Source organism: Mus caroli, chromosome 8, assembly GCF_900094665.2.
Source record: "Mus caroli chromosome 8, CAROLI_EIJ_v1.1, whole genome shotgun sequence".
NCBI classification, from domain to species: Eukaryota; Metazoa; Chordata; class Mammalia; order Rodentia; family Muridae; genus Mus; species Mus caroli.
This window is the reverse complement of record NC_034577.1, coordinates 108,071,529-108,093,585: the sequence shown is the minus strand read 5'-3', so window position 1 is coordinate 108,093,585 and position 22,057 is coordinate 108,071,529. Positions and strand designations below refer to the sequence as shown.

The 22,057-nt window shown below is 46.1% G+C and overlaps 2 protein-coding genes across 2 annotated transcripts in view; one reads left to right on the top strand and one right to left on the bottom strand.

The window, feature by feature from the left end:
* Cenpn (centromere protein N) overlaps positions 1–1,108 on the bottom strand; it is a 20,875-nt gene extending 19,767 nt beyond the window's left edge. Inside the window, exons 1-2 of the mRNA XM_021169831.2 lie at positions 1,015–1,108; positions 358–467 (exon numbers count right to left, since the gene is read on the bottom strand). The gene's annotated coding sequence lies outside the window, so the exon portion shown is untranslated. The remainder of the gene's footprint in view (positions 1–357; positions 468–1,014) is intronic.
* Positions 1,109–1,338: 230 nt separating this feature from the next.
* The window catches only part of Cmc2 (C-X9-C motif containing 2), a 24,047-nt gene continuing 3,328 nt past the window's right edge, over positions 1,339–22,057 (top strand). Inside the window, exons 1-3 of the mRNA XM_021169832.2 lie at positions 1,339–1,450; positions 11,119–11,225; positions 19,180–19,251. Coding sequence (XP_021025491.1) covers positions 11,145–11,225; positions 19,180–19,251 — 153 coding nt within the window. The 5' untranslated portion in view covers positions 1,339–1,450; positions 11,119–11,144. The remainder of the gene's footprint in view (positions 1,451–11,118; positions 11,226–19,179; positions 19,252–22,057) is intronic.

The window sequence follows — 22,057 nt, the reverse complement described above, 5'->3', positions numbered from 1 at the left end:
AAAAAAAAAAAAAAAAGACTTGTCCTTTTAAGTGGCCTACAGAGCTTAGCTTGGTAGGGCTGCCAGGGCTGGGGGTGTTCTGATCCTAGCAATTTCAGTCACCATGAGTCAAATCACACAGTGAGTCTGGTCACCCAAGAACAATCTCATATGCACTTGACTAATGCCTGAAGGAAGAGTGACTGGATACCCACCCTAAGCAGTGTGCATAAGGGAAGGATATGGTTCCACTGTCTGTCAACTATTAAACCAACACCTTGTTTGTGACAACATCTGAGAGGGTTTTCCTGGTCCTCGGTGAGGTAAATTAGAGGAGGGTGTATGCAAAGCAGGCATTTCTTCTATCCTAGTACTGACCAGGCCAGATGCGGCTATAAGCTTCAGAGATCAGGGCCTTCGGGGTGGGGTGCCCAATCCTTAGCACTTCCGAAGATTCTTAATTCTGAGTGATCTGCACCATGCCCTTCCTAAAAGAAATGACAGAAAGGGCGTAACACATCAACAAAGTTAGCAAGCCTTTGAGTGAACTTTTTGCCCTGTTACTATTTCAATTTCTATTTTCTAGCGCTTTATTCATGGTAGCAGCTAAGACAAGGCTGTTGAATGTACAAGTGACAATAACGATCCGGTAGACCCGCATGGAGCACAAGGAGTCTAGCAACAGGAGGCATGGACAAAAACTGAGGCAAGGCTAGGAATTAAGAGAGCTGACACCCAGGCTGGACGGAACCTAAGGATCAAAGTAAAGCAGCTCTTGAGCTGGCAACCCGGACCCTCCACGGCGCAAACGCCAGGGACACATAAAACCCCGCCCCACTCCGGGCGGATATGACGCCACGGACGCTCATCCTCGCCCTCTTAGCCCGGACCCGGGCTCCACTAGTGTCACTCCTAGGCTAAGATCCCGTGGCGGAACTGCGCCGTGGCAAGGCCCCCGTAGATGTCTGGGGCCTGGCTCCCATTGTCCTCCCGCCGCCTCCGAGTCCAACTCGGTGTCGCTGAGGCCTGCCTTACCAGTCCGCATCGCCCGCCGTCTCTGCAGCGGTTCCCGCCGAGGCGCTTTTGAAGCCGCCAATGGCCGCTCGGGCCCCGCCCACCTGGCAAGTCCTCCGCACTGCTCCGGCTGCACGGGGGGACGCGGCTGTGGACGCCCGATGGAAAACGCTTTGGATCCTCAGAGTCGCTGTACTCAGAGACAGGATCAGGTAAATATAAGTGTCCTCCGTCTTGAATTCCACATGGCAGTCATCGCTGTGTGCTTTCCCCGCCGAGCCCCGGTGGGATGGCCCTAGATCCCCCTCAGCATGGGACAGTGGACCGGTCCAGGCGGAGCGATGCATGCAGGATGGCGCATGCGCGGAGAGTCGGTGCTTGCACGTCCTCCTAAGGGAGCTGCGGGCTCCGTGTCCGTGACTTCTCTTTCTGTGCTTCTTGTAGGGGCTGAGTGACGGTGAGTGTCGGGTGTCCTTCAGCCTCCGGGCGTCTGGTTGCCTGTGGCGGGAGGACGCGGCTCTTTAGCTTCCCACGCCGCGCTAGGTGCACCCATGTCCCTGTCCTTGGATCTTTACTAGGAACACTCTTCTTGGTGAGCGCGGGCATGAGCTGTCACACTGCTGAGATCTGCCCGCCGCTCGCTGGCATTACGACCTTGGGCGCGCGCCTGGTCGAGTGCGCGTACCCTGCCGCAAAACTTTGGAGATGCGTGACACTGAGGGCGCATTGAGCTAGCTGTTCTGGCTGATAACTAATCTAGGGAGCTGCCGTCAAAAGTTTGTTTACTGAAAAGTCACTGGACTGGCTGATGATGTGGATATCTGTAAAGATCCCCCACGGTACCCTTGGCAAGGAAAGCAATGTTTAGGGTCGGTTAGATAGGCTTCGCGGACGACTGTGAGTGTCTTCACAATAGATGTATTAGAAGCCTCTGTTACAACTTCTTTTCTGTCTTGTACATCCAGGCCCTGGTATTTGGTTGATCGAAGTGAAAATACGCCTCTCCATTTTCAGTGTTAAATGCCAACATTCAGCAGACATTTATCTCTTTTTTTCTCAAAAATTTCCCTGGTCTTAGCAGACTACTTACCTGCCTACCTGGCACTAGTAGGAGATTGTTCCAGAATGATGCAGAGGAGGCCTATTCTTTTGAGAAGCAGTTTAGTGGAATTCAAAAAGCAGTAAAAAAATGTGACTGTTATCTTTTTTAAGGCGATAGTTGAGAAATGATTGTGTGTGTGTCTGTCAGAAGATGCTCACTGGAGTTAGTTTTCTCCTTCCACCATATGTTTTGAAGATTGAATTCAAGTCCTCATGCACTTGCTGGCCTTAAATAGTGTGTATTTGTATGTGTCTGTTTTGGGATTGGGGCTGACCTCAGTCCAGCCAACCCTCATGCTCTATCTCTCTCTGCCTTACGGATTTGAGACCTGGTTTCTCCTTAACTGTGTTAGCTTGATGTTTTGGCTAGGTTGGCTAGCCATGAGAACCTTCTTGGGGTCTGCCTGACCCGGTCTCCTCAATAAGGGGTGCAGACACCTAAGGCACAGCAAGAGCTTTACCCACCAAACATCTCTCCAGCTCCTTGCTTATTTTAAACTATTAGAAATGGCAACTTTTGTGTAAATTTCTTTCTTGGGCAGCCAGAGTAGCAAAATCTCTCTAAAAGAAATACAGATGGCATTAAAATATAGGGATGTCACCTCTTATAATACCCTCTGTTATCAGCACGCATTTCCTCATACTAGAGTCTCTCTATTTAAAAATGTGCTTCCTGGCGCTAAAGCAAGGGATTTGTTCCATAAGGTTGAGTGTTTAGGACTTAGGTTAAATAGACTTCTTGCCAAGAGTGGAAGAAAACAAAATTAACATTTTATTCTTTGAAACAGCCATCCAGGATAAGCAATGAGAAAAGCCCATTTTTGTTTTTCAGTTAAAAATAAAATGAAAATAATTTTTCTGGCTAGCACTGTAGTAATATACAAAGTTTAAAATTTTTTGTCATGATGGGAAGAAAATATATGTGATTATGTGTGTTTATGTTTGTCTATGATACACATATATAGATTATTGGCCAAATGCTTTCTCCAGTACAGATACTCATTAAATTATGGTAGGATTATGTCCGGATAAATGCACTGTAAGTTCAAAACTTCATTTAAAGGGCATGGTAAGGCCAAATTGCAATGGCCGATGCTTGGCTAGACATGGCCCTGATTTGACCCTCAGCTCTGAAGAAATGTATTTTGGTATACCTTATGGACTGAACACCATAGCTTTCCTTGGTTTATGTCACCATGTCCAGAATGTTTAAGGTGGAGCAGAATCTTCTAACACAAACCCTCTTTTTAAATAAAATATCGCATATATTATGATACATAGATATGCATTTTTCCAGATGTAAAAAGAATGTGGAAACAGAAAACACAGTGCTTCAAGGGATAATAGCCATCCAGTGTGCTGTAGTGCACACATTTCTCTACGTTGTGGGACTCATGAGCCAGGACTGGTCACCAGTACCCAGCACTGTGAGAAAGCATTGGCCTGCATTGCTAGTTTATGAAAAACTTAAGATTTGAACAACAGGTCCTAAATGCATTTCATCATTCTATGATAATGATACCGAGAAATGATAAGGTGGGCCATCAGAAGTTGGAGACCATATGTCTGCTTTGCTAATTAAATAGCTCAGAACATCTTAAGTTTGTGTTTGACCTATAAAGGAACAAATTTGAGGGCTGCTTGATCAAAATGTACAAAAATATTTTGACAAGTANGTTTCTGAAGTGAAATATTCAAGTCATTTTCTAGGTGGCAAATCTGTATTTTCAGAAAATACAGTAAGTGAGATGGAGACAAATTTAACTACATTCTACGTTCTGTTAACTTATAGCACACGGTAGATGTTGGCGCTCACTGCCATAACAGTGGCTGATAGCTTACGTGGATGAATGATATCAAGCTTCATGCTTCTGAGGCACATATTTGTGTCATTGAAAGAACCTGTAGGGCTCGAGATGGCTCAGTGGTTAAGAGCACCGACTGCTCTTCCAGAGGTCTTGAGTTCAATTCCCAGCAACCACATGGCAGCTCACAACCATCTGTAATGGAATCTGATTTCTTCTTCTGGAGTTCATGAAAACAGAGCGCTCATATACATAAAGTAAATAATAATAATAATAATAATAATATAACCTGTAGTCAGTGCAGAGCAAACAAAATCTGAACTTGGATGCGTTTGCATTTTCCATTTCAAATGCTTAGCTGGGTGGAACAGGTTGATTTATGGTCTCTAGCTGTGGTATAGGTGTATGTTTGGTAGATTCTGAAGGTAGTGGTTGAAATTGCACCTCAAGGTAGTGGCTTTGCATTAGTCCTTGGGAATTATTTATATAGGCTTTCTTTGGTATTTGTTGGAATTGAAGTGGGCAGTTTGTGAATAAATAAATACATATTTCTCAGCTTTTTTTTTTAAATAGAAAAAAACTGAAATATAATGTGCATACCAGATTTGCCCACTGAAGTGAGTTTAGCGATTTTAGTCCATTTGTAGAATTGTGAAGCCATTACCAGGACCTAGTTTTAGAACATTTTAATCACTTTAAGAAGTTTGTTTGTGTCCACTTACAAACTAACCCCCATTTTCACCTTTATTCCTACTCAGCTAGTGGTTTGGTGTCTGTTTCTGTGAACACGAATGTGACCTTTTGTAAACATTGTCTCAACGTGTAGTCTCTGGTGTCCACTTTCCTCCAGGATAGGGCTTTCCATCATGACTAGAGCACGTAGCTAGTGAGTCTCTAGTATACAGTTAGGCCACATTGGTTTATATGTTTACCTGGTTAATTAGAAACTGGGTGGCTTTACATTCCCAGCCATAACTCTGAAGATAATGCTCCCAGCCAGAGGCCTTTAATCCCAGCCTTTGGAGGCTGAGGCCTGCAGATCTCTCAGATCAAGGCCAGTCTGGTCTACATTGTGAGTTTCAAACCAGCCAGGGCTGCCTGGTAAGACCCTATGTAAAAAGAACATTGTAATAATAAAAGAATAATGCTTTTGCATATGTTCTCATAGGGCTTAGTGTGAGGTCAGGCTTTCCTTTCTTGGGTAGATACCCCAGTATGCAGCAGCCGCTGAGCTGCAGAAGGGTGTGTCCCACTTTATCTAGATCGTCTCTCCTCCCCCTAACCCTGGCTTCTGATACAGAGGTAGTTCACCTTAGAGTGCTACAGAAACTGCCGTAGAAACCCACTGCTGCTGGATGTTGCCTTCGTCCTCTCCCTGGCTGAAGGTGTGGTGTCTTGATGGCAGGTTACAGCGCCTGGCCATAGCTCAGGGACACAGGGAAAACTTTACATTATCCCTGTTGCCTGTGTTTTTGGATATTGTGGTTTTGTATCCCATCATGTCGACAAAATGTCCTTCTATGGTGTCCTGCTCCTGGTGGGAAGAAAACAAGGAAGGTGATTACTCCAAAGATGAAACTCAAAATAATTGCCCAGCATGAAGGTGGCCAGCCAGTGACGGTCATTCCCCATGAGCCAGGAGTTTCCCAGTCTATAGTCTCAGCCATCTTGAAGGATGAGGGGATCAGTGGGGCTGTAAAATCAGTGTTCACGTTGTTAAGTCTGCCATTGCCACTAAGAGAGCCGATGCAGAGAAACAACTTGTGGGCTGGACAGAAGGACATGTGAAGCGCCTGCCACTCAGCCTGCTGAGGAGCCGGGCTGAGCCTTCCACACTGCTCCTACATATACCCAGATGTTTACAGCAGGACATGGGCGATTCCTGTGCTTCCAAAAGCAACACAGTTTTCATACTCTTAAGGTCCGTGGTGAGGCAGTAGCTGCTGATGTTGACTGCTGAAGCTTTCAAGGAAGCGTTGCATAGGGTAATTGTGGATGAGAAATACTTCCCAGAACAGATATTTCATGTTGATGAAACCAGCTCGTTCTGGAGACATATTCCAGGGTGTGCATATACTCACCCGGAGTGCAGGATAATCCTGGGATTCAAAGACCAGGTAACTCTATTGCCATCACAAGAAAGCAGATGACATGAGCTGTGTTGGAGGATTGCTTCCTGAACTGTTTCATTCTACAAGCCAGAGGTATCATAGGCAAAGCAGCATCCCGTTCACGGTCCTTCTGGTCCCAGACGATGCTCCCGACATCGATGGCATATGGTTGACATGCGTCCTGATGGGAGAGTGTTGTGCCTGCCACTGAACACCATCATGCTGTTCCCACCAGTGGACTATGGTGCGATAGCTACTTTTGAAGCACACAGTTCATACCAGGCATTTGCTAAGACTGAGGAAGCCGTGGAGTTTTTCCAAATACTCCTAGGGTTTTGGAAAGGTATCACTATCCAGTATGCTATCTGGAATATTGCTGCTGCGTGGGGAGAAGTCACCCAGCAGTACATGAACGGCCTCTGGAAGAGCGTTCTGAAGATGTATGTGAGTCCACTGAAAGGCTTTGATGACGATGCTGTTGATATCGTCAGTAACAAGACGTTAGCTCTAGGGAAGCTGCTGGGATTGGACATCAATGAGGAAGAGATTCATGAGATCGTCAGGACGAAGAGCTGATGGACCTGCAGGAAGAAGGAAGGAAATCGGTTGAAGTGGAGGAAGAAGTTATCATGTCTAAGGCACCAAAAAAGTTCACAGCCAGGGAACTGGCAGGAGCATCTGCTACTAGCCGGGTCACGCAGATGCTAGAAGACGCGGACAACCATCGTGAGAGATTTGTGAATGCTGCCAGGACAGGCTGATACAGGATGCTCTTGTGTGCTGGAGAGAAATACATCACAAAACCCAGAAAGTGGGAAGTCATAACTTGGCATTTTCCTGGAAAATATGATGTTTACTAAGCCAGCACACGTCATTGCCTCAGCCTTCCACAGGCTTATCTTGAGCCTCTCAATTCCACAGTTCAGTGCTGCAGACTCTGCTGTAAGCAAGCTCAGTGGGCTTGCGTGTCTATGTTAGTGGTGAGCATCCACAAAGCCTTTGTGTTTTCACTGTCAGTACAACCTTCAGCGGTACTTGAGGTAATCGGTACTGCATTAAGTTTTTACTTTTATGTAAATGTGCACATACCTGTGTTGTTGTGTGTATGTTTGAATGTAGGGTCTGTGGAGACCAGGGAAGACATCAGATCTTCTGAAGCTGAACTTCCTATGGTTGGGATCCACCTCATGTGGATGCTGGGAACTGAACCCAGGACCTCGGAAGAGTATGGGCTCTTGTGCTGAGTGTATTTTTATGGACTTCATAAAGTTCACTATTCTTATATCGTAGAATATTTCTTCAGGTCTTGCCCCTCTAGCGAATCTTACAGATTGGGTTGTTTTACTGAATTGTAGACCTTTTTGCATTCTTAGATAACAGTCTACAAGTCTCTCTGTGGTTTCTTTGTTTGAATAGATTGTAGTTTCTAGTGTAGCTTTAGGTTTGTGATGAAACTGATCAGAAATGACAGAGATTCTACCTGTACCCTGTGTTTCCTCACCCTGTGCAGAGCTGTCAGAGTCTGGAACCTAGAGCTGTAAGTGTGCTCTAGCTGATGACACTGTCACACCATTACCACCTGTGTTAGGGTTTTATTTCTGTGAACAGACACTATGACCAGGGCAACTCTTATAAGGACAACATTTAATTGGGGCTGGCTCACAGGTTCAAAGATTCGGTCCATTATCATCTAGACGGGAACTTGGTAGCATCCAGGCAGGCATGGTGTTGGAGCTGCTGAGAATTCTACATCTTCATCTGAAGGAGCCTAGAAGACTGGCTTCCAGGCAGCTAGGATGAGGGTATTAAAGCCCACGCCCACAGTGACACACCTACTCCAACAAGGCCACACCTCCTAGTAGTGCCACTCCTTGGGCCAAGCATATATAAACCATCACACCACCCCAGTGTGTGTGTGGGTGGGGAATCAAGATTTAATGTTTTAAAATTATATTTATTTATTTTTTTATGTTGCCACATCCAGGACAGCTCCAGGGACAGACCTGACTGGGGAAATTAGGGGCTGAGGAAAAGACAGACGACACACAGACAGGAAAGCTGGGTCAGGTGGTCTGGGCTTTTAGCTGGAGAGATAGCACCCTCCCCAACTCAGCTTGCTTATTGTGCATAGTTGAACAGGGCAGTGGGGTTATTGCCTACAGCTGAATCAAGGAAGACAGTGGGTTACTGCATGCAGATAAGGAGACGGAGTTAATAGACGACAGCTGGATCCAGGAGACAGGTTTAGCTCATCTCTGTAGGAGCACTGTCTGTAGGGGAGGTGGGGTAGAGGAGAAAGCTGTGGTGAACATTTCTTCACACATCAGCAATATCCACACACAGACCAGAGGGGAAGGCTTTGCCATTTTCTCCATGGGTCTGAGGGTCTGGAGTCCTGATATGGCTGTGACTATGTCAGTAAAACACATTTACCTGGGACTCAACTCACTCAAGGCTTCTTCTGCTTGCTACAGTGTGTGTATGTGTGTGGGCACGTGTGTGCTGTGGTGCTTGTGTGGCTTCTGAGAGTTAGCCACGTATGAGTCCGGGGGATTGAAACTCAGGTCGGCAGGCTTGGCAGCTAGTGCTTTTATCTGCCGAGACATCTTGCCAGCCTGGGACTTTTTATCTTCTTAACTGGGTTCTCTACAGTGCAAAAGATTTTAATTTTGGTGAGATAATCAAAATCTTTTTACATGGATGATCCTTTGATTCATCTAAGAACTCTTTGCCTAATGAAATGTCTTGCTCTTTTTTTTTTCTTTCCTTTCCTTCAGTGTAGTGAAATATGCTTAACGTAGAATGTGCCATCTGACCCATTTCCAGGAATGGTATTGACCAGGTGAATGGGGGCTTAGAACACTGACTGCTCTTCCAGAGGTCCTGAGTGCAAATCCCAGGAACCACATGGTGGCTCACAGCTATCTGTAGTGGGATCTAACACCCTCTTCTGGTGTGTCTGAAGACAGCTACAGTGTACTCATATACATAAAAAACCAAAAACCAGGTGCATGTAGTACGGCGGCCACCACCGTTTTCCACGGCACCTTTCTGTGTGTGTCTGCAAAGAGACTGCCTCTTCCACAGCTCCCACGTCCTCAGCCTATCAGTTCCTACTTTATGTCTGCATGTGGATGAAGGATTTCAGGTGACACGATTGTCACTGTGGGATGTGGTTTGGTTCTGTTTTGAGAATGTTTTCTTCAGCATTATATCCCCAACCCCATCCCTGTCGAGGCAGGTAGTGACTCTCCTCATAAGGCTCAATGGTAGGCCAGTGTTGTGGTCGAAGGAGAGCTTGTCTGTTTGGCTGGACATTTGGTTTTTGTTCTGCTCTTGGGAGTGACCTATGCATGTGGGTATCTTGGTCTCTCCTCAAGACCCTGCCTGCACTTCTTTGAAGGGTAGTTCTAAGTGTGGAATTACTAGGTCATATAGTAATTATTTTAAATTTTCCCTTAAAACATTTCTTTTCTGTGAATGAGGGATTTCCCTGCGTAAGGCTTGTGCAGTGCTTGCAGAGGACAGAAGCTGGCATTGGAGCCCCCAGACCTAGTGTTAGGTGCTTGTGAGCTGCCCTGTGGGTTCTGGGTCCTCTGCAAGAGCAGGTAAGTGAACTGCTGGCTCTTCTCTCTCCCGTTTTGAGACAGTCCTGCTATGTGGCCTAGGTTTTCCTCAGATTTGTCATGAACTATGTCAGACTGGCCTTCAGCTTGTTTCTCCTGCCTCTGCCTCCTGAGTGCTGAGGTGGCAGGACCGGGCCCCTGTGGTGTAGTCGGAATGGCTACATGACTCACTGTTCTCACGTGGCCGCACCATTTTGCAGGACATCAGTGGTGCACAAGGCCTCTACTCTCCCAGTTTCTTTGCAGTCCCTCCAATACTTGTATTGTCTTTTACGTTGAAAAGATGATTTAGCCTGGCAGTGGTGGCGCACGCCTTTAATCCCAGCACAGAGGAGGCAGAGGCAGGCGGTCTCTGCAAGTTAGAAGACAGCCTGGTCTACAAAACAAGTCCAGAGCAGCAGGGGCTGGTAACCTTTTCAAAACAGGAAAGGAAAGATGAGATGTGTGTGTGTGTGTGTGTGTGTGTGCCTGTGTGTGTGTGTATCTGTATATCTGTGTGTGTGTCTATCTATGCAGGTGCCTTGGCGGACAGAAGAGGTGCTGTAGTTGTGGGGTTGGGAGCTGCCTGGTATGGTGCTGGGAAGGAACTCCAGTTCTGGAGGGGGACAGCAAGCTCTTACCTCTTACCTCTGACTACTGAGCCATCTCTCAGCACCCTCCTCCCTCCCCACCCCTCAGCTTTCTTTTTGTTTGTTTGTTTGGTTGTTTGAGAAAGCCAGAGTTTCTCTGTAGCCCTGGCTTTCCTGGAATTTGCTTTGTAGACCAGGCTAGTTGCAAATTCAGACATCTGCATGCCTCTGCCTCTGCCTCCCAAGTGTTGGGATTAAAGGCGTGGGCCACTATGCCTGGCAACAGTAGCTTTCTTAATAGGTCTGAGGTAATTCTTAATGTTTTCTTTTTTGGGAGCTTTTAAGATTAAAACAATGAAGTGGTTCTTTTGGTCATGTTTCTGAATTAGAAAATGTAGATTAAAAAAATAGCAGAGTAATACTATTGTAGACACTTCAAAATAATTATTTTCTTAACCTTGGTCACTAATTTTCTTATTTGTAGTTGACCCATTAAACTAATCCTGGGAGCTTGGATTTCTGTTTTCAGTACAGTAATTACTTTTGTGCATAGATCTGTTAAATTTGAAAGCTACTTTCATTAGCTAAGTGTCTCAGCCAGACAAGAAAGCAGTCTGCATTAATTCACACTAATGTGAGACTGACTTATGGCCCTTTATACCTCTTCGAGGGATATACAATTTAAAAGAAGCAATAAGCCAGTTCTTCTAATTGGTAAACTTTTACCTGAATAGAGTGACTAGTAACCCAACCCCAGGGGTCTGCAAAGTCCTTAAAGCAGGGGCTCCTACCAGCCTGACAGCTCGTCCATTGTGGCTGCTCACACCTAGCACTGTCTTCTGATAGAGGCCATTGCTGACTCTTGAAATTACAAGTGTGTTCTTGCGTACTCAATGCACTCTTGTGTCCGCAGGTCTGCGCCTACTCGCCCTCCTAACGATGCATCCCGACTTGTCTCCACACTTACACACCGAAGAATGCAACATCCTGATTAACTTGCTAAAGGAATGTCACAAAAATGTAAGAATCCAGAAGAGTGACTGCAAGGCACAAATGAAACTTAGGTACAGGACTGATGAGACGTGTTCTCTGTTAGTGCAAAGGGACAGTGGCAGGGCATGTGTGACAAGTGTCAAGGTAGAGAGTCTGTGTGGTCCTGCGCAGAAGCCGCAGTGCATGTCCTCACACGTCCTAGTGAAGGACACTGGCATAATTCAGGCTTGTCCCTTGGTAGTCACCTTTATGGAAGTGTGTGTGAACGACCTGCAGCTTTTGGATGGCCAGATTTGATGGGTTTACTTAAGTCTTGGTGAAATGGAAAGTTGAAAATGAGCCAGGTGGGGACTGCTGCAAATCAAGTTAACGTTTTTTGTGGATATTGAATACTTGGTTCGTTTTTACAGTTCTATGAAGCATTAGTGATATTTCTTTAACTTTGTGCTTCTGTTTACCTCCTGATGCTGTAAACTATAGATATATCACACTTAGTAATAGTGACTGCCACTTGGGTGAATAAGAGGTGGGACCAAAGAATGGTAATAAGGAACGCCTGCAGCCTTGGCAGATGCATTTAGTGGGTCACAGAATGCTATTGATACAACACACTTTGGGCAGACAGTTCACACACTCGTGTGTGTGTGTGTGTGTATGTATGTATATATATGGGTTAAGAATACATGCTCTTATGCAGGATCCTGGTGACTCATACCTTTAATCCCAGCACTTGGGAGGCAGAGGCTGGTGGATTTCAAGGCCAGCCTGATCTACAGAGTGACTTCCAAGATAGCCAGGGCTACACGGAGAAACCCTGCCTTGAAAAAGAAACAAAGAATTAGGCACTCTTGCACACACTGTATCTAACTGGACAATGAGTCAAGTGATATAAGTGAAATACAGCTTCAGGGTTTTTAAAGTAAAACTGTAAAGTCTTGTTTTAAACAGAGTCAATTGTGTCTGCTTAGTACAGGCCATTTCCACGCTGTGTATAGTAAGCTGTATATAGGTCTCTGGTGGATGAAGTTAAGTTTCATGTGTGGTATGAGGTGTGGTTTTTGAAGTTCATTGTTTTGCTTATAGATACTTAATTGTCCTGACATCATTTGTTGAGGAGACCGTCTTGCCTCTCCATCCTCCAGTTTATCTTCAGAAATCACCTGACTCTACGAGAGTAGGGAGGTGTGTTCCTGGCTCTGCAGCCTGCCCACTCATCCTTAAATTTAATGGCTTCCATTTTAAAACTTGCTTCTCTTTTTGAGCTTCTTAAGGGTTGAGGATGTAGACTGGAGCTCAGTTGCCAGAGGGCTCTGAGTTCAATACCCAGTACTGCACGCCTGTAAGCACAGCACTGAGAGCAGTGGTTCTCAGCCTTCCTACACTTCCTCATGCTGTGGTGACCCCCAACTGTAGAATTATGTTTGTTCCTGTTCGTAAGTGTAGTGTTGCTACTGCTGTGAATTGTAATGTAAGTATCTGAAATGCAGGGAATCTGATGGTCTACCCCAAAGGGGGTGAGACCCACAGGTTGAGAACCACTGATTTGGAGGATGTGGAGGCAGGAGGATCAGATTCTCAATGATCCTTAGCAACATGATAAGTTCAGGACCAGACTGAGCTAGTAATGCTGGGATTACAGACTCCGCTCCTTGTAAGGCTTAGGGCACCAAGTTCAATCTGTCAGACTTGTGAGGTAAGCACTTTATGCTGCTGCTCTGCGCTGGCTCCTTAGCCATGAGTCTGTCTGTCCTCAGGCCACACGGCATGGATGCTGTTGCCTTGTGTTGTCTCAGACCAGCACTCCTCCAACTGTGCCTTTTTTTTTTGAGACAGGGTCTCACACTGTTGTGCTGGCTGGCCTTGAACTCACAGATCTACCCACCTCTGCCTCCTAATGCTGGGATTAGAGGCATGTGCCACTATGCCCAGCACAACCATGTTTTTGGCTGTTCTAGAACATTTTTAATTCCTCAGATGTTTTAGAATTAGCCTGTCGCTTAAAAAACAAAATCTTACTGTTTCTCATTTGGTGCTGAACACTTGGGTTTTAGCCCCCCCCCCCCCCCCCCCCCCCACACCCCACCCACAATTTGCTGATTGAAATCCTCTGCTGGATAGGCATGTCATTGAGAATTTTAAGGGCTGTCTGGAGTAGCTTAATTAGTTTTGATCCTAGGTCCTCTGCTGCTCGAGTGTTGAGTAAGGTGTCTGTTTTGGCTTGAAAGAACTCTATGGAGTCTTGGCTGCTTTTGAGCCTTTGGTTCTGTAGTTCTCTGTAGGTTCTGCAGCCCTGAGACATGTCAGCCAATAGGTGTGGCAGTCCTGTGTGGTACCCTTCGCTGACAAAGCCAACCCCCCAGAGCTGTACTCCTTAGCTCCCTGTCCTGCGAGATAGAAGGCAGGTAAACGCAGGGCCTGCCTTGTTCTGCCTCTTCCCAAATGCCACAGACCTTTACCATCTGTGGTTTTCTCCTGTGTTCTGCCCATGCTTCTGGGTGTTGGGAGACCAGTTCTTTCCCAAGGATTTCATATGGAGTTTTAATGGCTGACACTAGAACAATTCATAGTCCTTGGAAAACTTAAGGTTATACTTTTCTTTATACTAGGCCTATGAGTGACGTCTGGTGGGTCAGGGGTTAAATGTCAAAAAAAAAAAAAAAGCCACACACACATGGTAAGAAACCGTGTTTGTAGCCTGTGTGGAGGACAGACTGGCCACAGGTCACGGGTCTAGTGTCTGCTGTAAGTGTTCCTTTCCTCCCTTCCATGGTTCTGTGACAGGAAGTCACTGTGCACATTTAAACACCAGTGAATTAAGTTCTCCTTGATGGTGCAGTAGCTATGGAGTTACTTAATTTTAAGGTCTGGGCTATCGAGCTGTCTTAGTGATTTTCTGCTATCAGTGTGGACTCGTGCATGTCAGGGTTAGGATCTAATACAGGCTTTGTTGCCCGGGCCGTTTCATCTTTGGGCCCTAGATGTCTTTCAGTGTGCTCTGTAGAGAAGCTAGTGGTAGCTCCGGCCTCACTCAGGTAGGATGTGCCTAAGAGGCAGAGACAGGAAGACCAGGAACTCAAGGCCAGCCCAGGTTACACCTTTAGCTGGGCGTGGTGGCCCATACCTTTAATCCCTGGACTCAGAAGTGTGTCATGAGTAAAACCACAATTCTAACTTTATTCCAGATGAGTCATCTAGCCACACTAGAGGGAAGGGTGACCAAAGTGAAGTTGAACACAGGCTAAGGGTGGCATTCCTATGGTAGAATGCGACTCCAGCAGTGGTGGGGTCAGCCGTTTGAGAAATGCCTTCTGTGTGTTCTGTATGCCCCAGAGGTGAGCGATCGGTGAGAGACTGCTCTCAGAATCTCATCTCACTAAAGTAGCATCACTGGGCCTGACACCCCTCGAGCTCACAGTAGAACGGAGCTTCAAGTCTGTAAGCAGGAAGAGGCCATATGTGCATGTCTGTAGAATTTTGCTAAAGCTGCAACTTCCTGCCGTTTCCAGCACCCTTGGAGGACACTGGGTGTGTACCACACACTGCCTTGGTAATTTAATTGACCGGATGGTAGACCAAGTCATTTAGCTTCTGCCCCCAGTTTGTATAGCTGTTTTAGTCTCTGTTAGGAGGCTGTGTCACTCACTCTGGATATCCTCTTCCATGAGGGACTCTGCAGTGCTCTGTGGTCCTCCTCCTCGCCAGTCAGCCCTGCTGTGCTCTCCTCCTTCTTCCCATGCTCTGTGTGTTCCTCCTGTGGTTTGGCAGCCACGAGTCGTCTCTGTAGCCCGCAGCATCCATAGGCTGCTTTTGATCTACTGGTTGTCTTGCCTACGTTTGTCAGCAAGACTCAAACCATCTACACTTAAAATACAAGGAAAGGAAAGCAGCTGCTTCCGCGAAGCCACTGGAAGGCCTTACTGTTACATTTTTCTGGTTTAGAAAGGCAATATTGAAGTAACACCTGTCATTGCAGACACGAGAAGCCCAGGGAAGCATCAAGGAAACAGGAGCTCCTGTTCCTTTGCCATCAGAAAGGACGTCACTGAGAGGAGGCTTTCCTGGGCTTTCTCTTGTCTTTGTGGTTTCCCTTTGTGGGAGGGGGTGTGTGGAGTGTCTTCCTATTAGTGTTTTAAAAGACTTACATCTTTCCCATCCTGAGAACACAAACACAGAACTGCAGTGTTCCCAGGCCTCGGAGCAGACTTGAAAGAGCGTGTGTTTTCTCCTCTCTCAGTTTTCTGTAGCCAGCAAGGTCGCTGCCAGCCAAGGTCATGGCCAAGTGCATTTTTAAGCTCGGGGCATCGCCAGCCAGCATTTGTTCCATTCTTTAACCTTGATCCTCTTTTTTTTTAAAGATTTATTTATTTATTTTATGTATATATGAGTACACACTATAGCTGTACAGATAGTTGTGAGCCTTCATCTGGTTGTTGGGAATTGAATTTGGGACCTCTGCTCACTCTGGTAGACCCTGCTTGCTTCGGTTGGCCCCAAAGATTTATTTATTTATTATATTTATTATTCTCTGGTCCAAAGATTTATTTATTATTATAAATAAGTACACTGTAGCTGTCTTCAGATGCATCAGAAGAGAGTGTCAGATCTCATTACAGGTGATTGTAAGTCACCATGTGGTTGCTGGGATTAGAACTCAGGACATTCGGAAGAGCAGTCAGTGCTCTTATCCACTGAGCCATCCCCTAACCTTGATTCTTTAACCTTTAAATTCTTCAATTTCAATTCTTCAATTTACTCTTGACTACTCTCTCTTGGTCAGTTTGGCTGTCTTACCTCTACCCTAAGCCTGTTTGTCCGCTCTACCTCCTGAGAAATTCTCTTGTCATTTCAGCAACTGAAATCTCTAGCTCAGACTTTTCCCCTAAATTCTATTTATCTCTGCTTTCTATCAACTCCATGGACTTAGCTGTTCCACAAGCAAACTCAAGTTGTCCAGACAGACTTAGCTCTTCTGAAGCCATCTCCCCTTTCTGTCTTAGTGACATCTACTTGTCAGAGCCAGACACTAGTCCCTAATTTCTTCTGCTCCACTTCTCATCAGCCTCTGGAGACGTCTGCTGTCACTCTCGTGGGAAGGTGAGAGTGGGCAGAACTGATAAGTACTTGGAGTTATTGGAAAGGAGTTTTCATGTATTTAAATTTATATCACAGTTCTGTGTCTATTATTAAGTTCTTTGACAGTTTCAGGCACGTGTACAGAGCTTTCTGTTTATTCTCATCATTCTCTCATCTCCTTCATCCTCTGTCATCCCTCCTCTGTCATCCCTCCATCCCTCTGTCATCCTTCCTTATATATCCCTCCATTCCTCCATCATCCCTCCTCTCATCTCCTCCATCCCTCCATCATCCCTCCTCTCATCTCCTACAGCCTTCGTCATCCCTCCTGGCTGATCCCTTCCCCACATTTATGCCTTTTTGTTTTGTTTACCACTACTGATTTTAACCAGGACTGCCCATGAGCATCTCCCAATGACAAATTCTTGCCCCCCACCCCAGAGTGTCTGTGGACTACAGTACTGTTACATGGAAATGGTGAATTTTGTCCTTGTTCTGCACTGAAAGCAGAGCCAAGGTCACTTCGTTCGCTGCTGACACCCAGTGCTTGGTGCGCTGTTCTCCATGTAAAAGGTGCTCAGATACCAGCTCGTAATGCAGTTAGTGCTTGCAGTGCAAGGAACGCAGTCTGCGTGCTTTGTCCAGTTCCCCTTGGGTAGTTGGGCTTCATAAAGTGTCACTCTCATTTGGGCTTAGCTGACATGGAGGTGAAAGGACAAACGTTAGCTTTTATCTTAGGTTTTAAAAAGAACAAGAGTATAAATGGGGCAGCTGGAGCTAACTGCATGTGTGAGGGCTGGGTTCTAATGCAAGCACCTGTGTAAGAGCTGGGCACAGCGGTGTGGGCTGTAATTGGCCCAGGGAGGCACAGACAGGAGGAGCCCTGGTGCTTGCTAGCCAGCCAGTGTGGCTCAATTGGAAATTTCCAGGTTCAGGAGAGACCCTGACTCAAAAAATGAGGCAGCAAGAGATGGAAGAAAACACCAACATCAACCTCTGGTCTCTACACACGGGTACATACAACATCATAGCCACACCTGTGCACATATTAGGGTGGGTGGGTATGTCTGTCTGTCTGTCTGTCTGTATGTATGTATGTATGTGTGGGGGGCCAAGTGCTGTAGGCACTGAGTACTGTGCTGTGATTTCTAAAGTGCCGTCTTCTATTTTTTTAGAAAGAGTGAACATGCCTTGTTCCTGTTCGTTTGCCGTCACAGAAATCATTTAGGGAAAACGCAGGGAGTGCTTGTTCTGGGAAGGCCAGTGGGTGACAGAGAGGAAGGCCAGTGGGTGACAGAGAGGAAGGCCAGTGGGTGACAGAGAGGAAGGCCAGTGGGTGACAGAGAGGAAGGCCAGTGGGTGACAGAGGAAATCCCGGACTGTTGGAAGTGTTTATTGAAACAACTCAGACCGTTTATTCAGTGTGACCCTGACAAGTGCCTCTACAGCGGCCCTGGAGACCAGAGAAATACAGCAAGGAGTAGCTTACTAATCATGTGTTGTCTGGTTCCCGTGAAAACTATAATTAGCAAGAGAAGGAGAAGCCTGCCTATTACAGCCACAGGTTCAGCGTTTAGAGCGGATCACTGTGCTGCCCGGCCCACCTTAAACCCTGAGATGCGCAAGCTCTCCTTAGTGCCAGCCTGGGCATCTGCCAAGCAGCAGCCATAGTTTTGGCAGCAGGGTTAGAAACACAGATGAGATTTTTACTTTTGCTTTTCCAATGAAGCAGACTTTGAACTTGAGACACATTTTTTTTTTACATTTTTGAGGTTTGTTTATCTTTATTTTGAGGTTTATTTATGTGTATGGGGGTTTTGCCTGTATGTATGTGTGTACCATAGGCATGCAGTGCCTGCAGAGTCCAGACAAGGCTGTTATATTCCTTGAAACTGGAGTTACAGCTCCTTAGCTGCTATGTGGGTGCTGGGAACAGGAGATCACACAGGATAATAATTAAGTAAAGCTGTAAACAGAGCCCCACGGTCAGTGTTTCTGACATTCTTACCTGAGCCTACTTCCTTGTCTGAGCCCAGTGACAAATGAGAAGTGGCACCCAAAGCTCTCAGCAGAGGGGGGTGTCTGTGTGTGTCTGTGTGTGTCTGTGTCTGTGTCTGTGTCTCTGTGTGTCTGTGTCTGTGTGTGTGTGTGTGTTTGTGTCTGTGTGTGTCTGTGTCTGTGTGTGTGTGTGTGTGTGTATGTGTGTGTCTGTGTCTGTGTGTGTATGTGTGTCTGTGTGTGTCTGTGTGTGTGTGTGTGTGTGTGTGTGTGCTAAGAACTGAACCTGGGTCCTGGAAGAGTAGCAAGTGCTCTTAACTGCCGAGTCTTCTCTCCTGCTTTGCGGTTAAACTTTTCTACTCTTTCACTAGGTAAGGTTTTAATGGGTTAGGAGGCTATTTTGTGTTTTCAAACTAAGAAAAATGTGTATTGTGTGTTTGTGTGTTCATTTGTGTGTGTGTGTGTGTACGTGAGTGTGGAGGCCAGAGGTCAGTGTTGGATGTCTTTTTCAATCATTGCAGTCTTGTTCTGAGACAAATCTCTCACTGACTGTGGAGCTCGTGGATTCAGCTGGGTGGGCTGATCAGCGGTCCTGGGGTCTTCCAGTCCCCTCTTCCCGGGCTGCCTGCCTGGCTTTGATGTGGATCCTGGAGGTGTAGCTTGGGTCTTTGACCTCACACGTATTACAAGATGACCTGTCACGTCATCTCATCATTCAGATTTGTTTGGATTCTGTCCTGCAGACATTTTTAAAGGATGAGCGAGGCTTCTTTAGGAATCTTGTTTAACTTATTACTCACAGAGCAACCCAGTCGGCGACATCTCTACAGCAGCATCCTCTTACAGTCTGTGTTTCAGAGACGTTGGCAGATAGAGAGCTGAACTGTTTCCCCCTTTCTCTTCCCTTTAGCACAACATTCTGAAGTTTTTTGGTCATTGCAACGACCTCGATCGGGAAATGAGGAAGTGCTTGAAGAATGAGGTGAGCCCGGTGTCCAGAGTTAAGCAGAGCCTTTGTGGATATTCTGTTGTTGTTGTTGTGAGGTTTCCTATACTTTTGGTCTAAGAGCAAATCAACTTTACATGTATTCTCTTTAAAACCAAAAGGACCGAGCTTGCTGAGGGAGCAGTTTTAGAATGTTGTCCCCTTTCTTCCTTGGACACAAGGGGAGAAAGCATCTTTGCTTTCATTGAGAAATCTAGCCCCTGGCCTCAAGCAGGTGCTTTGGTGACATTGATGAACTGCTTCTTAGGTGACCAAGAGTCTTTGAGCCACAGTTTCCTTAAGTAAAGGGAGGGGGATAACTTAGGCCTGTTCCATCTTTAGTGAGACGCTTAGAGTCTTTGTGCTGTGAACAGCAACAGGGATCTTGTGTGATCACATGACACTGGTGTAGGCTGCACCATGGACCGGGACATGGGCCAAGAGCTAAAGTACCAGGCATTGTCTCTTTCCAGGTACTAACCAAGCAGATTCACTTTAAACGTTTGAAAATAAGGTACTAATATTTCTGTTTTATAGATTGTCTACTTTATATCCAGAGCCTTTTAAAGTAAATAATGATTACATGTCTATGTGCATATGTGTGTGTGTGTATATATATATATATTTTTTTTTCTGTGTGGACTGAAAGATCCATTTTCCAATTTTAATTGTGTGTGTGTGTGTGTATGTTTGAAGTGCCTCTCCACCCTTCATTAATTTCAGTTATTATTTGAATAACTCTATATAGGGGGTGTGACCCATTTTTAAATAGCCCAGTCTGAGTTTTAAACTCTCAATTCTCCCATCTCAGCTTGCTGAATAAAGAAAGGCATGTGCTGCCACACCCAGGGGCTGTATCCAGGGTGATTGTCTTTGTGATAACAAATGTATATGTTAGGATTTAGAGATGATTCCTGAAAAGTGTTTTTCCATCATGTTCAGGGGCTGGCTTGTGTGGCCACTAAACCTAGTGCTTCGGGATATGCTTGCAGAAAACAAACCTTTTTGTTTCCATATATTCAAATTTATAGATTTTTGCTTATGTTTAGATGTATTGTCCCTGTGTAGTTGAGTAATTTTGCCATTGTTTTGATGACTAAAACCTCCCATGATCTCTTCTTCCCAGACGGTCCTGAATGTTGTTAGTGACTCGTCAGCGGCTGCCCTAGCAACTTCCTGTCCGTATTTGTTTTCCTAAGATTTCCTGTTTCCTTCTGTCTCAGTTAGGGTTTCCATCGCTGTGATGAAGCACCATGACAGAGCAACTTGGGGAGGAGAGGGTTTATTTGGCTTACACTTCCACACCACAGTTCATCAGTGAAAGAAGTCAGGACAGGAGCTGAATTCAGGCAGGAACCTGGAGGCAGGGTCTGATGCAGAGGCCATGGAGAAGTGCTGCTTGCTGGCTCTCTTGGCCGTCTTTCTTATAGAAACCAAAGGCCACCAGCCCAGGGATGGCACTACCCATAATGGGCTGGGCCCACCACCTCTAATCACTAATTGAGAAAATTTTTGCAGGCTCATCTGTATCTGATCTCATAGAGATTTTCTCAATTGAAGCTCCTTTCTCTCTGATAACTCTAGCTTGTGTCAAGTTGACATAAAACTAGCCAGCGCACCTCCCCATGTTTAATGTTGCTTCACTTCTGCAGCTTATGAAGGCTCCCCCTGATTTCTCCACTCCCAAGTCTGCTCTGCTCTTTTTACATTTCCTGTTCTTTTGGTTTTGGTTTTACTTTTGGTTTTGGCTTTGGTTTATTTATTTATTTATTTTGGTGGTTTGGGTATTTTTTTTCCAAGACAAGGTTTCTCTGTGTCGCCCTGGCTGTCCTAGAACTTGCTCTGTAGACCAGGCTGGCCTCTAAGTCCGATTCCCCTGACCCTGCCTCCCATGTGTGTATGTGTGTGGTGTGTGCACACGTGTGGATGTGTTGCAGGTGGTGGATTCCCTGGAGCTGGAGCTGTGCCTCACATGGGTGCTGGGGACTGAGATTGGGTCCTCTGCAAGAGCTGCACAGGCTCTGTACCATGTGTGAGCCATCCTCAGCCCCAGTGTGTTGGAATATTGCTCGCCACTTTAAGGCGTCTGCTTGTGTCTGCCCCTCTCTGCTGCCTTCTCCTTTGCAGGCACTGCCCTTGCACATCCTGTGTCCAGTCCCTTCATTGTGGAGTTAGCTGTCCTCTAGTCTGTGCTGTTAGATGACGTCTTTGTCAGTGACTTCACCGTCAATCTTTCCCTTGTGTTCAAGGCCATCTCGACTTCCTCCGTCAGCACAGACTTGGCTCAGTGTGCTCTATGATTCATTCTCATGCCTGCCACACATCACCTTTGACCCCTCGTCTTGTGGTTGTCATGGACCATCCAGGGTCAGCTCTTCCTCCCTAGAGCACACATCACTCCGCTTTCCGGAGCAGTGCTTCATATCGTTTCTCCCAGGTGGTCCTTTTGCTCTGTTTGGTCTTTGAGACAGGGTCTCACACGGCCCCCATCGTGGCCTCCTGCATCCACAGATTTGTTTGAAGAGCCCCTGTGCCTGTCCTTCCTCACCTCTTCCCTGGTGTTGGTTTTGGTTTGTTTATTGTTTTGTTTTTGCTGTGTTGCCCAGGTTATCCTAGGACTCACAGCCCTCTCTATTCAGCCAGAATTAACAGTGTGATCTACCATACCCAGACTCAGCAGAATTAACAGTGTGATCTACCATACCCATACTCAGCAGAATTAACAGTGTGATCTACCATACCCAGACTCAGCAGAATTAACAGTGTGATCTACCATACCCAGACTCAGCAGAATTAACAGTGT